The 15862-nt window shown below is 42.8% G+C and overlaps 1 protein-coding gene across 1 annotated transcript in view; it reads right to left on the minus strand.

Moving 5' to 3' along the window:
- atp8b2 (ATPase phospholipid transporting 8B2) overlaps window positions 1-15862 on the minus strand; it is a gene marked incomplete at both ends in the record, with an annotated part of 116650 nt that overhangs the window by 53941 nt on the left and 46847 nt on the right. The window contains 6 exon segments of the mRNA XM_084336665.1: window positions 4132-4315; window positions 7325-7438; window positions 7520-7748; window positions 9951-10056; window positions 12149-12195; window positions 12197-12258. Coding sequence (XP_084192791.1) covers window positions 4132-4315; window positions 7325-7438; window positions 7520-7748; window positions 9951-10056; window positions 12149-12195; window positions 12197-12258 — 742 coding nt within the window.

Genomic DNA, 15862 nt, shown 5'->3' on the forward strand with positions numbered 1-15862 from the left:
AAGATGATAATATTGTGTTGTGTTCTCATCTTCGCTGTAAGATGATAATATTGTGTTGTGTTCTCATCTTCACCGCAAGATGATAATATTGTGTTGTGTTCTCATCTTCGCTGTAAGATGATAATATTGTGTTGTGTTCTCATCTTCGCTGTAAGATGATAATATTGTGTTGTGTTCTCATCTTCGCCGCAAGATGATAATATTGTGTTGTGTTCTCATATTCGCTGTAAGATGATAATATTGGGTCTCATTCTCCAAAATCTCAGAACGTGCTGGTAATATGTCTTAAGTGGCTGAAACGGTTGCACCTGTGACAAGATCTGGTACCTGCTTGGCGAATGGCATTCTGTCTTAAACTCGAAACGCGCGTTCCCGTCTAGGTCATTTGCATACAAACCACGCCCCTGACACTCCTTATAAGGCAGTCAATATGGGCAGTGTGCAAATCCTCGCTGAAATGTCAAAGCGAGGCTCTGAGACGAGAGGAAGTGAAGGCGCACCTGTTGCGAAGCAACGGCGAAAGAACTTCACAAACGCTGAAATAGAGGTGGGGAACCCTTGTAAACAAGACAAACGTCTTTCTCTGGTCTGCATCCCCTTAACAATTGTGTGTATTTATTGAGCTGTACTGTATTGTAAATTCTGCAATCTGTTAATAAAGTTTCCATTCATTAATTCAGGTACTGTTATCGGGAGTGGAGACGTATAAGGGGGTGCTGTTCAGTAGCGTCAGCTCCGGTTACAGAGGGACCCATAAACGGGAGGCATGGGCCCAAATCACGGGAGAGGTGAACACCGTGTCCGGCGAGGGGTGCATACCCACTTCGCTGTTCTGGAGGATGTACGAGTCGTGCGCACCTCCTGGGAAACGGGCGACGACGTTCAACAGCTGGTTGTTGACGTCGCAGATGACCTAATAATAAATAATAATTATAAATTCTATTTGAAGAGAGAAGCTATATAAAAGAAAGGGTAGATATAAATATATAGTAACACAGGAAAAAAGAAAAAACAAGTAAGATAAGAAAAGGGAGCAAGGTGCTGTCCATTTGGATGAAGTGGTAACAAGAGAGTTAACAAAAAACAGAAACTAGAAACATACCTGTACATTGATAGAATGGTACTGCTTCCGATTAAGGTATGGGAACGGGTCTGGGGAGGGTGCCAGGATGCGCACGTGGGTGCAGTCAATAGCGCCGATGATGTTTGGCAGCCCAGCGATGGCATGGAATGCCGTCTTCACTGGGATCTGCTCTTGGGTGGAAAAGGGGAATCTGATATACTGTGTGGTCAACTCCACGATGCCAGCCAAGACCCGTGGGAGGCAGCGGCTGATGGAGGTCTGGGATATGCCCACCCTGTCTCCTAGCTCCCTCTGGAATGTTCCAGTTGCTAGGAAGCCCAGGGTGGACAGTACCTGCATGTACGGTGGCACAGGGTTGCCACCGTCTGGTCTGGCTCCTCAGTGGTGGCTCCAGCGTCTCGGACAGCTCCATTAGCACAGGTCTTGGCAGCCTGAAGCGTCCCAGCAGGTACGCGTCACTCTCGGCGAAGTGATCAGCGTGGTCCCTGTACTGGCGCTCCCTCCTCATTGCTCGTTCGTATCGAGCGTGATTATTCTGGACGTTACCCATAATTGTGTGTGTAAGCCTAGGGTGCAGAGTTGACCATTTAAGCATAGCGCGATTAATCACTGTTAATTGGATGCCAGGGTTCAATGTACATGATTGCTGTTCAAGTGCACCTGCAAGGTCAGGTTTATTTGTCACACGCAACATCATACCGGTAAGATGAGCAGTGGAATGTTTATCCACTGGCTCTTATAATGTATACAATAAGCAAATGTCCCAAACTATAAATAAGAACAATAATAAAATGATAACAGAATTATGTAGCTGATGTATTTATTTATTCCAAGTCATTTGCAGTGTGTGTAGTGCTATTATTTATTTTTTTCCGACATCAAATAATGTAATTTCTTATCGTACAAATATTGTCATATTTATTTTAATTATGATTAAGTAATTAATTCCAAGGAGGTCTGTAGCGTTGACATGAAGGAATCACTATGAGAACACAGTCTGTCAAGTTAATAAAATTTTCAATTAGTCAATCAATCATAAGAGTGCTCCTCAGCACTCTTAAATCTGCTCTCAGCCACGCTCAAATCTGATCTCAGGAAAATTTGGGGACTCGCGCTCTCCGCCCTAATATGTCTTAAATGGGCAGAAATCTGCCTAAGAGGACATTTTTGGTCGTAAATTCGTTCGGGAATGAGACCCATTGTGTTGTGTTCTCATCTTCGCTGTAAGATGATAATATTGGCACTTTACACACCAACCTCAAAATGTGATTTATCATTTTATATGTTTATGCATGCAGATTGCAATCAGATTGCTACTGTGTGTACTATACACACTACTATTATCTACTCAACTACTACTGTACTGTGTGTTTGTTTACAACAGACAGTATCCTGTTAGTTAGTGTTGTTGTTACACTGCGCTGGCTGCTGTTACTGAGTGTTATTTAATATTTATCATTCAAATAAATCGCTGCCAGGTGAGCAAGGCAAGAGATAATGTGACTGTCTTATTAAGTTATTTCTCCATTCACAGATCGACAGTGAGTGCACCCTTCCTGTATATTACTTGTGCCGCCGACTCAGATTCCCCTAGGTTAAAAAATAAATACGCAATTTAAATCAGAATGTTCCATGTTGACTATTTCTGACTTCTGACAAGTTTCTTTCCATTGACTAAAAATAGACAAAAATGTCATCCGTTTTCGTCGACTAAATCTAGACGAAAACTAAAAAGACAAAATTGAGACAAAAACTGACTAAGACTAAAATGCTCAGACATTTAGTTGACTAAAACGGACTAAACGAAAAATAAATGAAAATGACTAAATATGATGGAAACGAAAAAAGGAGCACTTGACACATGACTAAGACTAAAACTAAAATGAAAATAGCTGCCAAAATTAACACTGGAAGAGAGGGACAGCATCGCTAATAGATGGAATCAATGCAAAACAAGACCAATAATAATAATTAATTATTAACCTCAGCCAAATCGTGAATGAAGGCCTGTTCAGAGAAGTGTTTAAAACTTCGCCTGAGAACCGTCAGGCATTTTGTCTTGGGCAATGTTGTGCTCCTAACACATGCAATAGTGCAGTGATCGCTGATGTCATTGGAAAAAACACCTATCGATACATATTTATGAACTGCATTTGTAAGGATAATATCAAGAAGAGAATCGCGGCCAGGTTTGGAAGGATTGATTCTAGTGGGACTGTTAATAAGTTGGCATAAATTAAGCGAGTCACAAATCTGCTTGAAGTTTTGTGAAGTTTTTGAGCGGGGAACATGGGACCCTTTTTTCAGGAGCGGGGAACATAGGACCCGGGGAACATGGGACCCTTTCTCAGGAGCGGGGGAACATGGGACCCTTTCTCAGGAGCGGGGAACATGGGACCCTTTCTCAGGAGCGGGACACTTAGGTACTCTCCCAGACTACTCAGACCACTCAGAGCACTCAGAGCACTCAGACTACTCAGACTACTCAGACTACTCAGAGCACTCAGACTACTCAGACTACTCAGACTACTCAGACTACTCAGACCACTCAGACTACTCAGACTACTCAGACTACTCAGACTACTCAGACCATGATGACCACTCAGAGCACTCAGACCATGATGACCACTCAGCCTACTCAGACCACTCAGACCACTCAGACCACTCAGAGCACTCAGACCACTCAGACTACTCAGACTACTCAGACCACTCAGACTACTCAGACTACTCAGACCACTCAGACCACTCAGAGCACTCAGACCACTCAGACCACTCAGACCACTCAGAGCACTCAGACCACTCAGACTACTCAGACCACTCAGAGCACTCAGAGCACTCAGACTACTCAGACTACTCAGACCACTCAGACTACTCAGACTACTCCGACTACTCAGACTACTCAGACTACTCAGACCACTCAGACTACTCAGACTACTCAGACTACTCAGACCACTCAGAGCACTCAGAGCACTCAGACTACTCAGACTACTCAGACCACTCAGACCACTCAGACCACTCAGACTACTCAGACTACTCAGACTACTCACTCTTTATCATGCTGACGTCGTTGGCTCCGTCTCCGATGGCCAGAGTGACGGCCTTCTTGTGTTTCTTAATGAGCTCCACCACCAGGGCCTTCTGGAGAGGAGTCACTCTGCAGCAGATCACTGCCTTACACACACAGGCTGTAGACACAAACTCACCCTCCATGTCTGCCTCCAAGGCATGGGCCTAAAGAGAGAGAGAGAGAGAGAGAGAGAGAGAGAGACAGGGGGAGAGAGAGAGAGAGAGGGAGAAAGAGGGGGGGAGAGAGAGGGTGAGAGAGTGAGTGAGAAAGAGAGACAGAGGGAGACAGAGATAGAGAGAGAGAGAGAGAGAGAGAGAGAGAGAGAGAGAGAGAGAGAGAGAGAGAGAGAGAGAGAGAGAGAGAGAGAGAGAGAGAGAGAGAGAGAGAGAAACAAAGAGTAAGAGAGCAGAGTTTAGGAGTAAGAAGTTAGTTTGTTGAGAGGGGATGCTTCAATCATAACGTAATCGTTTTATCTCCTCTAAATGATTGGGTCAATGTCAAAGCTTCTATCTAATGTTCTCTAAACAGATACATGTTTTGCAAGTGAAACTGTCTGTCCTGATTAAAGTGCTTTTGGAGTGATGATATGTTCACAATAACTCATGGCGCAGATGGCAGGTTTATGAGTAAACCGTTGACTTTTTGAGTACATTTCAGCATCTCGCACATTGCAACTGCCATCGTTAATACAGTCAAATGCAGGAGGATTTTGTGTGTACAGTATGTGCGTGTGTGTGTGTGTGTGTGTGTGTGTGTGTGTGTGTGTGTGTGTGTGTGTGCAGGGCCGCCGCAAGGGGCGTGCAAGAGGTACGGTCGCACAGGGCCTCACTCGCCTAAGGGCCTTGTGGAAAAAAGATTTTTTTTTTTTTAATTTTCTTTAATAAAAATAAAAATAAATATAATGTTAACAATCACTTTCCATCACATATCATTACATATCACATCATTCATTTATTTATTGTCTCACAGAGCAGAAGAATTTGCCAAAACAAATGCATTTCCTTTGATTTACACCGGCACACGACAGTGACGTGGGCCGAAAATAGGAGACCTCACAACGCGTCGCTCCAAAAACACCGGCAGGTCCACCTGATAACTCGCAACACCTGAGCAGCTAGACAAAATGTCAGAAGTTCGGAAGCATTTTAAAATTGAAACCGAAGTCAGTCCAATAGTCCAACGTTAAACGTTATACTGGACGCGCGCCGCCAGGACAGACGTTTCCATATGGAATGCATAGAGAAGTGCCCGCGTGGGATATTGATTCAACGTCAAGGTGGGACCGAGACGGAGGGATACACACGACGTGGTACATCAGGAGGACGAAGTCAACTCAAGGAAAGTGCAAACGCTAATGTTTTCTGAGTGGAATCACCGTATTCTACAAGTGCTAGGATTGCTAGTGGGAGCTAACTGGCTAAGTGGCTCGTCACATGGTACATCAGGAGGACGCAGTCAACTCAAGGAAAGTGCAAACGCTAATGTTTTCTGAGTGGAATTGCCGTATTCTACTAGTGCTAGGATTGCTAGTGGGAGCTAAGTGGCTCTGCTAGCCATCCGAGTGCTAACACTGCTAGCCGCTAGCCAACCAAGTGCTAACACTGCATATTTCTCTCACTATGAATTGAAAATGGGGGACCCTGATGTAAACAAGACAAAAGTCTTTCTCTGGTCTGCATCCCCTTAACACTATGGCGACCGGCGGGGCTCGGCGATTTAGTCCTCAGAAGACAGCGGATTGTAAACAAACCGATGTACTTTCTAAGAGCTTTATATATATCATTTATAGTATTGCTATCTGTCCATTCTCATTGTCACTTGAGTGCATAAACCGTGCCTTCATAATGGCTTAAAGAAAATAAAAATCCATCGGTTGGTTGTCATTTTATAGCGTCGTGAATATAAGGTATATCGCGCTTTTAGTCTAGGCTTTTCTGCAGGAGGCTGCAAAATAGGCTAAACGTTGGCGCCGTTATATCAAACGCCATTTCTGCTGTATATATACGAATGAAATAAAATAAACTGCGTAGCATCCGGACTATTACAGAGCATCTATGGATGAAATGGGGGCGGCGGGGAACGCTGATTACTATTATTGATTACAGTGTGCGTTCAATATAGCATTTTCATTGACCAATCGCGTTACGTTATAAAACAATGTCCAATCCAGCTGTAATTTGGGGTAATATTATCCTACCGTCAGGCCATGTGATCGCCGGCAGCATTTCCTCACCAGTCATCGGATTCTGGTAGATCGATATGCACATTGGCTAATCATAAATCCCATTATTCCACGCTGAAAAAAACGCTCGGCAAGCTGATCCAAGATGGAGGATGTTCGGCTGGGATCAAGGATCTATGATCCGCCCACAGAACTGTACTTGCATTTTCTTTTTAATTCACATAATAATACTGCAGTGGAGCAATGGCGCCCCTAAGCGGGTCTGGCCGGTACTGCATGTTTCGAAAATCAAATATGTGAAAAGATGCTGGTAGTGGATCGGGTACCTAAGAAGCGTTATAAATATGGAATAAAACAATAACAACTCGTCACGTATATACTCGTGGCTCTGGTCCACAAAGCTCTTTTTCGAAACACGTATATACTCGTTCTCGGACGCCATAGTGTTAACAATTGTGTGTATTGAGCCGTACTGTATTGTACCCATTCTGCAATCTATTAAATAAAGTTTTCATTCATTCATTCACTCGTATGGTGAATGTAATGCGAGCCGCCGCGCTCGACTTGCCCTACTGGGGCTTGTCTCGCTTCGCCAGTTTCTGACAAAAATGCGTCAAATTGGTTACTAATGTGAAAGATCGGATCGGGAAAGATCGGTATCGACAGATACTCAAAATCACATGATCGGGATCAGATCGGGAGCAAAAAAAGGCGACCAGGACATCCCTAGTAATCAATAATCAGAAACGACTTCTATCTATCTATAAAATATAGATTTAGCTCTACAAACAACCTCACGCACAGTTAAACCTTGTTATGAGAAGTTGGCCTTATAGAGTGAGATTAGACGGATCCCAGTGGCCGCGAAAGTGGCAAAAATAAGTATTCATTCATTAATAAAAACATTTCGCACAGCCAGGGCCTCGCATTTAAATTTCGCACAGGGCCTCGCATTTCTCCCAGACGGCACTGTGTGTATGTAGCATCTCACCAAACTGTGGCCATTGATGATGAGGGCAAACTCTCCAGAGATGTTGTCCAACAGGGTGGAGGGAGGCTCGGGGAGAGGAGGTGCAGGGGAAGGAGGAGGAGGAGGAGGAGGAGGAGGAGGAGAAAGAGGAGGAGGAGGAGGAGGAGGAGAAAGAGGAGAAGGAGGAGAAAGAAGAGACGGAGGAGGAGACGGAGGAGAAGGAGGAGGAGGAGCAGGGCACTGCAGCAGTTTCTCTTCACCTGCCTCGTCTTCTCCTCCTCCTCCTCCTCCTCCTCCTCCTCCTCCTCCTCCTCCTCCTCCTCCTCCTCCTCCTCCTCCCCTGAAGCCGTTGCCCAGGACACAGGCCTCGCCCCAGCCCTCCAGCCGGTCCTCCTTGCACCCGTCTCGGGGCCGTGAGAGCTCCATCATCCGCTCCCTCGCTCTCCTGCGGGGGAAGACAAACAAGCCTGAGGTTAATAGACGCCGACAGCACCTCCTCCGGACCACAGGGACACCGTGTCTGGAACACAACGCACTGAGAAGGAGAAAACACTGGACATGAAAGGGGAGGCGGGATGATGAGGAGCAGCTGAACAAACACAAGACCAGCACTGAGGAGTAGTTTCACTACAGTGTCATTCAACTAGTACTACATGAACTAGACTGTGATATCATAAGACCAAACAGACTGAATTGTAAACACAGTAGGAGGTACAGTTTTGTCAATGATAGCAAAAAAGATGACAGTTTAACAGCTTTTGTCTCCAATTGTGATATATATTTTTTAATGAAATATGGGAATTGCACAAGGCATAAATAAACTGTACTGTGTTATAATTGTGCAGTACTTTTGAACTGAAAATAAAGTATTTTGAAGAGAGAAGTAGGGACTCAACAGTGGAGATTCGAAGGGGTTCCCGGGAAACATTGGGAACAGGTTGATTTCACTACTTCACTCACTAGAAGTCAGCCCAATGAAAGAATGTTTAACAATGACATCACTAGGGCGGCTACGTGGCGTAGTGGGCAAGGCGCTCGCCACGAATGCGGAGACGCTGGGCTTGCCTGTTCGAGCCCAGCGCTCCACATTGCTTTCAGTTTAGCTGGCTAATACACATTGGCCGTATTAGGGGGTGGGAAACTGATGGGTGGGGATCGGGCATTGTGGACAGCGACTCCCACAGGTCGGTTTGTGCGTCTGCGCAGTAGAATCAGAAAGTGTCGGGGGCAGCGTGAGCCTCCCACGCGTTACTCCTCGCCACTGAGAGATCGAGCTGTGCAGGTGAAAAGATTTGACTGCTGTTACCTCAAGTACCGGAGGAGACTTGTGCTATGTATGACTTAGTCCACATTGCAGCCGGCTTGTGGGAGGCAAGAAACAGCGTTCGTGACAGGGGAGGGTTGAATTGGATGATACGGAATTGGGATGGGAGAAAATATAGAAAATGGATAAAAATGGAGAAAGTGGATAAAAAAAAAAACAATGACATCACTCTCCCCATTGATATCTCCACAACTACACTATCGTTATGGAATTGTGGACTAAATCATATCCCAAAACAAACATCTTCCCAGATGGAGTCCCTTTGACAACAAGGAAAGCATTCTCGCATAGATTGAACTGGACTTACACAAAGCACCATGCCTATGAGCTGCCACTAGGGGCAGAGTGGCTAAGTGTGAGTGAATGAATGCATGCATGCATGCATGAATTAATGAACGAATGAATGAATGAATTATTGAGTGAGTTAGTTAGTTAGTTAGTAGTGTCATGTAGCCAGACCTCTCTCCGCGCTACGTTAGCACTGTACCAGCACCGGAGAGAGCTCTGGCTGAACCTATTATCATTCCGCTATAGGGGAGGAAACACACTCTGGCTTGTTTGTATTTCTTTAAACCAATCACAATCATCCTGAGCAGCACTAAGCCCAGGATGCAGACGGTAATGATAGATACTAGATAGCGAAAGGGGAGGAGAATTCCGAAATAGTCAAGCAACGGCATGTTTATATACCCACAGTATCTGATCCAGACTAGTTATTACTAGACATTACCGGTTATAGAGGTGCTTTGCATCTAGACATGTTATCAAACGGGGATCCGCAGCCAAATGTGTATCAATTCGGGTCTTTGACATGAAAGTCACTGATTGTAAGAGCCATATGAGTGTTTTTAGTTATGGAGTATTATTATTATTATTATTATTATTAGATCAAATAGAAGGATATGTGAATGTTATGATTTATCTGTGTAGCCAGAAAAGGGAATGCTTGCCCAGTGTTACCCTATTCTGGGGAAAATGGATTGGCCTCAGTTGTATTGTGGGCTGGGTTCACCTGACTTGCCTGAACGGCACTGTCTAGGCAGACCAGTCACTGCACAGCTGAGGGCATAAATAGTGATGGTAATCACCTGGGTGAGGGGTAGAACGGGAAAGGGCACACAGTTTTCTGACCGCTTTGGTCCCATCTTCAATGTAAATTGCTTTTCTAAATAAATCGGATATCCCTTGATATCTGACAACGGAACTGAAAGTGTGGAGACTACTATTGAATAGAAAGCGCGTACGGAATACCCTCCCGACTGCCCCCAGAAGCGGAGCCAGGCAGACGGCGCTACACTGATCTATATGATCAGCCAGACAGACCTGAGCTCCTGTCGTACACTCTGCACTGTGTGGCCACTGATGATGAAGACCTCACTCATGTCCTCTGTCAGCATCTTACTGGAGTAGCCTATGTTCACTGCAGTCTCTGAGGAAGGGAGAGAGAGGGGGGGGAGAGGGAGAGTAGATAGATAGATAGATAGATAGATAGATAGATAGATAGATAGATAGATAGATAGATAGATAGATAGATAGATAGATAGATAGATAGATAGATAGATAGATAGAAAGATAGATAGATAGATAGATAGATAGATAAATAGATAGATAGATAGAGAGAGAGAGAGAGAGGATATATAGAGAGAGTATATAAAGAAAGAGAAGTTAGAGAGAAAGAGAGAGAGAGACAGAGAAGAGAGACAGACAGAGAGAGACAGAGAGAAGAGAGACACACAGAGAGGAGAGACACAGAGAGGAGAGAGAGATAAGAGAGAGACAGAGAGAGAGAGAGAGAGAGAGAGAGAGAGAGAGAGAGAGAGAGAGAGAGAGAGAGAGAGAGAGAGAGAGAGAGAGAGAGAGAGAGAGACAGACAAGAGAGAGAGAGAGAGAGAGAAGAGAGAGAGAGAGAGAGAGAGAGAGAGAGAGAGAGAGAGAGAGAGAGAGAGAGAGAGAGAGAGAGAGAGAGAGAGAGAGAGAAGAGAGACAGACAGACAGAGAGAGAGAGAAAGAGAGAGAGAGAGAGACATTTAATTACAGTAAAAGTGTAATTTAAAAATAAGGTGCCTATTTGGAGGAAGTATTTCTAGTGATCTGTATTGTATTGTATTGTATTTTGTTGTATTGTCTTGTATTGTGTTGTGTTGTATTGTATTGTGTTGTGTTGTATTGTATTGTATTGTACTGTATTGTGTTGTGTTGTATTATTGTATTGTATTGTACGGTGTTGTGTTGTATTGTATTGTATTGTACTGTGTTGTATTGTATTGTATTGTATTGTATTGTGTTGTATTGTACTGTGTTGTGTTGTATTGAATTGAATTGTATTGTATTGTACTGTACTGTATTGTACTGTACTGTGTTGTATTGTACTGTGTTGTATTGTACTGTGCTGTATTGTACTGTACTGTGTTGTATTGTATTGTGTTTATTGTACTGTATTGTATTGTACTGTGGTGTATTGTACTGTACTGTGTTGTATTGTATTGTATTGTACTGTACAGTACTGTGTTGTATTGTATTGTATTGTACTGTACAGTACTGTGTTGTATTGTATTGTGTTGTATTGTATTGTGTTGTATTGTATTGCATTGTATTGTACTGTGTTGTCTTGTATTGTATTGTATTGTATTGTACTGTACTGTGTTGTATTGTATTGTGTTGTATTGTATTGTGTTGTGTTGTGTTGTATTGTATTGCATTGTATTGTATTGTACTGTATTGTATTGTACTGTGTTGTGTTGTATTGCATTGTATTGTATTGTACTGCACTGTGTTGTATTGTATTGTGTTGTATTGTATTGTATTGTGTTGTGTTGTGTTGCATTGTATTGTATTGTGTTGTATTGTATTATATTGTATTGTATTGTACTGTGTTGTGTTGTATTGTATTGTATTGTGTTGTATTGTATTGTACTGTACTGTGTTGTGTTGATTTGTATTGTGTTGTATTGTATGTACTGTGTTGTATTGTATTGTACTGTACTGTGTTGTGTTGTATTGTATTGTGTTGTATTGTGTTGTATTGTACTGTACTGTGTTGCATTGTACTGTACTGTTGTGTTGTATTGTATTGTGTTGTACTGTACTGTACTGTGTTGTATTGTGTTTATTGTGTTGTGTTGTATTGTACTGTACTGTGTTGCATTGTACTGTACTGTGTTGTGTTGTATTGTATTGTGTTGTATTGTATTGTGTTTATTGTGTTGTGTGTATTGTACTGTACTGTGTTGCATTGTACTGTACTGTGTTGGTTGTATTGTATTGTATGTGTTGTATGTATTGTGTTTATTGTGTTGTGTTGTATTATACTGTGTTGCATTGTACTGTACTGTGCTGTACTGTGTTGTACTGTATTGTATTGTCTTGTATTGTACTGTACTGTATTGTCTTGTACTGTACTGTATTGTACTGTACTTTGTTTACTGTCTAGTATTGTCTTGTATTGTGTTGTATTGTACTGTACTGTACTGTACTGTATTGTCTTGTATCTCTGTGCTCATGTCCAGGTGTGTGTGTCTCACCCTGCTTGTCTCCAGTGAGGACCCAGATCTTGATGTTGGCCAGAGAGGACAGCGATGGTCTCTGGGACTCCCTCCTGCAGCTTGTCTTCTATGGCTGTGGCACCCAGGAGCTACACACACACACACACACACAACACACACACACACACACACACACACGCACACACGCCGCCGCCGCCCGCACGCACGCACGCACGCACACACACACACACACACACACCCACACACGCACTCACACAGGCATGCATGCACACACACACACACACATTTAGAATCTTTATTTATGTCCACATAAATACAATGTTTAAAGGACACAATATTATCATGCACTGGGACATTGTGGGTTTCTGTTACAGTCGTGCCCAAATGGCGATGGCAACTAAAGTTACACACACACTAAGATGATGCATCTGACAATCAACACACAGCTCATGGGTACAGATAGCAGCGTCTTCTCCAAATTGCACGGCTGCCAATAATAGCTGACACTGAGCAATATCTTGCTAACTGTTTGGCTCTTCCCTTCGGAAGATGTTTTTACAGTTGTAGCCCAGTTGTGATATGGCATGCTCTAGCAGTTGATACTCCAACATTTTGGTTGTAAAGGCTTCTTCATCTAGACTAATCAAATGTACAGCCAATTTCTAGAATGAGAACCTCTCTGTTATTCTCATTAACAACAGCAACACGGGTGTTTGCTGAAACAGTGATTGTCACTACACAGATTGAACATACATGGCTTCACACTGGTGTGCTTATACACTGAGTGTGGAACTGACACTGTCTGCAATCAGATCCACGATCCTATCATGCCTACAAATGTAGAGCCCTCTTTATGTGGGTTAGGGTTAGGGTTAGGGTTAGCACACACACACACACACACACACACACGAAGTGAGCAGGAAGTTATTTTATTGTGAAAAACCCTGACCGGAATGCTCCAAGTTTAGTAATGATTAGACACGTTTCTTTTATTTATAGTTTATTTATTTATTTGCCACTTATCTTAACAAACAAAAAAATACCACTTCTAAGGGCACGCTTAGTTTTTCCCCACATAGTACTTGCCACATGGACATGAGATAATATAAATAACACCTTTTGTGGTGCAAGAAATAAACCCCTTAGGGCAGCTCCAGTAGCTCACCGCATATCTCTGCGCTATTTCTGCGTCGGGGAAAACCGTGCTGCGTCACGGATCTGAGGGACACGAGTTCGATTCCCAGACCCGCCGTCATTTGCCAGAATGTCTTCCCCTGATCTATATCCCGTTTCACCCTGTATCTGTCGGTCATGCTTGACCAGAAAAGCGATAAACGCTAAAAAAAAAAGTTAAAAAAAAAAAGAAATAAACCCCTTAATGGGGAATTTCTTACCCGAGTGGAGGTGTTTAAAATCGGTACATTTAAAAGTACTATTGCAAGCACCACATGTAATCTCCATCTGGGAGAGGGGGGGGGGGGGGGTATGCGCTGAAGACATTATATACAAATAAGGGTTTTAAAAAGGGAACAATCTGTATACAAATCTTCGACAGTACATCAAAGCCGACTAATATTGCAATCTGCAGGAAGGGGATCTAGAGTCCAAGAGATCATCATAGAGAGATCATGATGATCAGGATGACCCGTGTCATTAACAAAAGAAGGAAGCTGTTTAAACCAGAGTTCTGGTAAGATAATCAACAAAGGTTAGAGAGCAGCAGCGTAACATAATGTGTAACAAACTCTTGCGCACTCTCACGGATACAGACACACACACACACTCGTGTATACACAGACACACAGGGGTGTAAAAAGTACCCAGAAATTATACTTAAGTGAAAGTATGGGTACCGTCTCAAAATCTGACTCAAGTAAAAGTCAAAGTATCTGGCTAAAAACACACTTGAGTAAAAGTAAAAAAAGTCCTACTTTTAAATGTACTTAAGTACTAAAAAGTAAAAGTACAATTTTTTTTGAAAGGGATAGACCAGGGGTCTCAAACTCATTCCATCGTGGGCCAAGTTTTCATTTTAACTATACATTGCACCAGGTGAGTTAGTTGAAGAGGTGAACCACTTAGTGAAATCATCAGCTGGTGTTTAGGCAAGGCTGGAATAAAACCAAGCAGACACTCTGCCCACAATGGAATGTGTTCTGCGATAGACAATGAAGGTAAACTAACATGGACGGCATTCACATCACAGCATGAATAATATCACAATATTAAAAACAGAATGGTGTATCCTGAATAATATCACAATATTAACCACGGCATACTGGATTATCCTGAATAATATCACAATATTAAAGGCAGAATACTGGAGTACCCTGAATAATATCACAATATTAAAAACAGAATACTGGAGTACCCTGAATAATATCACAATATTAAAGACAGAATACTGGAGTATACCCTGAATAATGTCACAATATTAAAGACAGAATACTGGAGTACCCTGAATAATATCACAATATCAACCACAGCATAATGCGGATCTGACTGTCTATTCTTCTGATAGCAGGTGTTTAATCAAAGATCCCCACTTTCTAGTGTTGCAAAAGAACCAATCAGCATGGGTATGGGCGGGTTCATTTTACATTGATGGGGATTTGATTGGCTGTTTACCTGCGGTCGCAGGATTAATAACGTTAACGTTAGTTCGGCCAGATAAACAATTAAAATGGTTGGACCTGTGAGATTTGTACTTTGTACTTTGTAGGTCTGTATTTTAAATGTAAGGAGTAAAAAGTATGTTTTTTCTCTCTGAAATGTAATGGAGTAAAAGTACAAAGTATACAAACCTAATAATACTCGAGTAAAGTACAAATCCCCCAAAACAGTACTTAAGTATTGTAATGAAGTACAATTACTCAAGTACTTTACACCCCTGCAGACACACACTCACGGATACACAGACACACACTCACGGATACACAGACACACACTCACGGATATACAGACACACGTTCCAGACAATTGCAAAGTGGAGAATGGCTAAATAATCACCATGGAGAGGCACAGCATGCAACTCCCATCCTGCAAAACCAGCCTTTGATCAGCAGCCAACAATCACACGTCCGGAATAGCTTTAGCCAGCCTACACTAACAACTAACAATAATAAGCAGAGAGCAAATCAAGCCATCAAGAAACACACATCAACTCATTATAGGTGGTATTATATATACGGTGGTGTAGTGGTTAACACTGTCGCCTCACAGCAAGAAAGTCCAGGGTTCGATTCCCGCTTGGGGACCAGGTTTCCATGATGCCAGGTACCCAACTTATGCCTCACATTCATCTATTCACACACATTCACACACAGACGGCAGAAGTGAGGTGCCGCCCTGCTCATCGGGAGCAGTTAGGGGTTAAGTGTAGATATCAACAAGCCTTATACAATGTTTGATTCCAGTAATGATCCACAGAAAATCTGGTAGCAATGGAGCCTACGCTTTAGGAGGAAATGTAAAAACTTGTTAAACATTTTTATAAATGAAATGGTGGGAAATCCAATATGGCGGACTGTATGGGTCCTTGAGGCAAATCTGTAGAGGGAGGATAGATAGATGTCTGTTCTGTACCAAGTGTCGTGTGAATCTGACTTACAGCATAGGAGTTATGTTATGACCTTTCAAAGTCTTTAATTATAGCGCCCCCATCAGGCCAATTGAGGTTTGCTGGCAAATTTGATCCACTACTAGACTTTTAGCTGGCGAGCTATGCTGAGC

The sequence above is a fragment of the Notolepis coatsorum genome (assembly GCF_963971535.1).
Source record: "Notolepis coatsorum genome assembly, chromosome: 19".
In the NCBI taxonomy this organism is placed as follows: Eukaryota; Metazoa; Chordata; class Actinopteri; order Aulopiformes; family Paralepididae; genus Notolepis; species Notolepis coatsorum.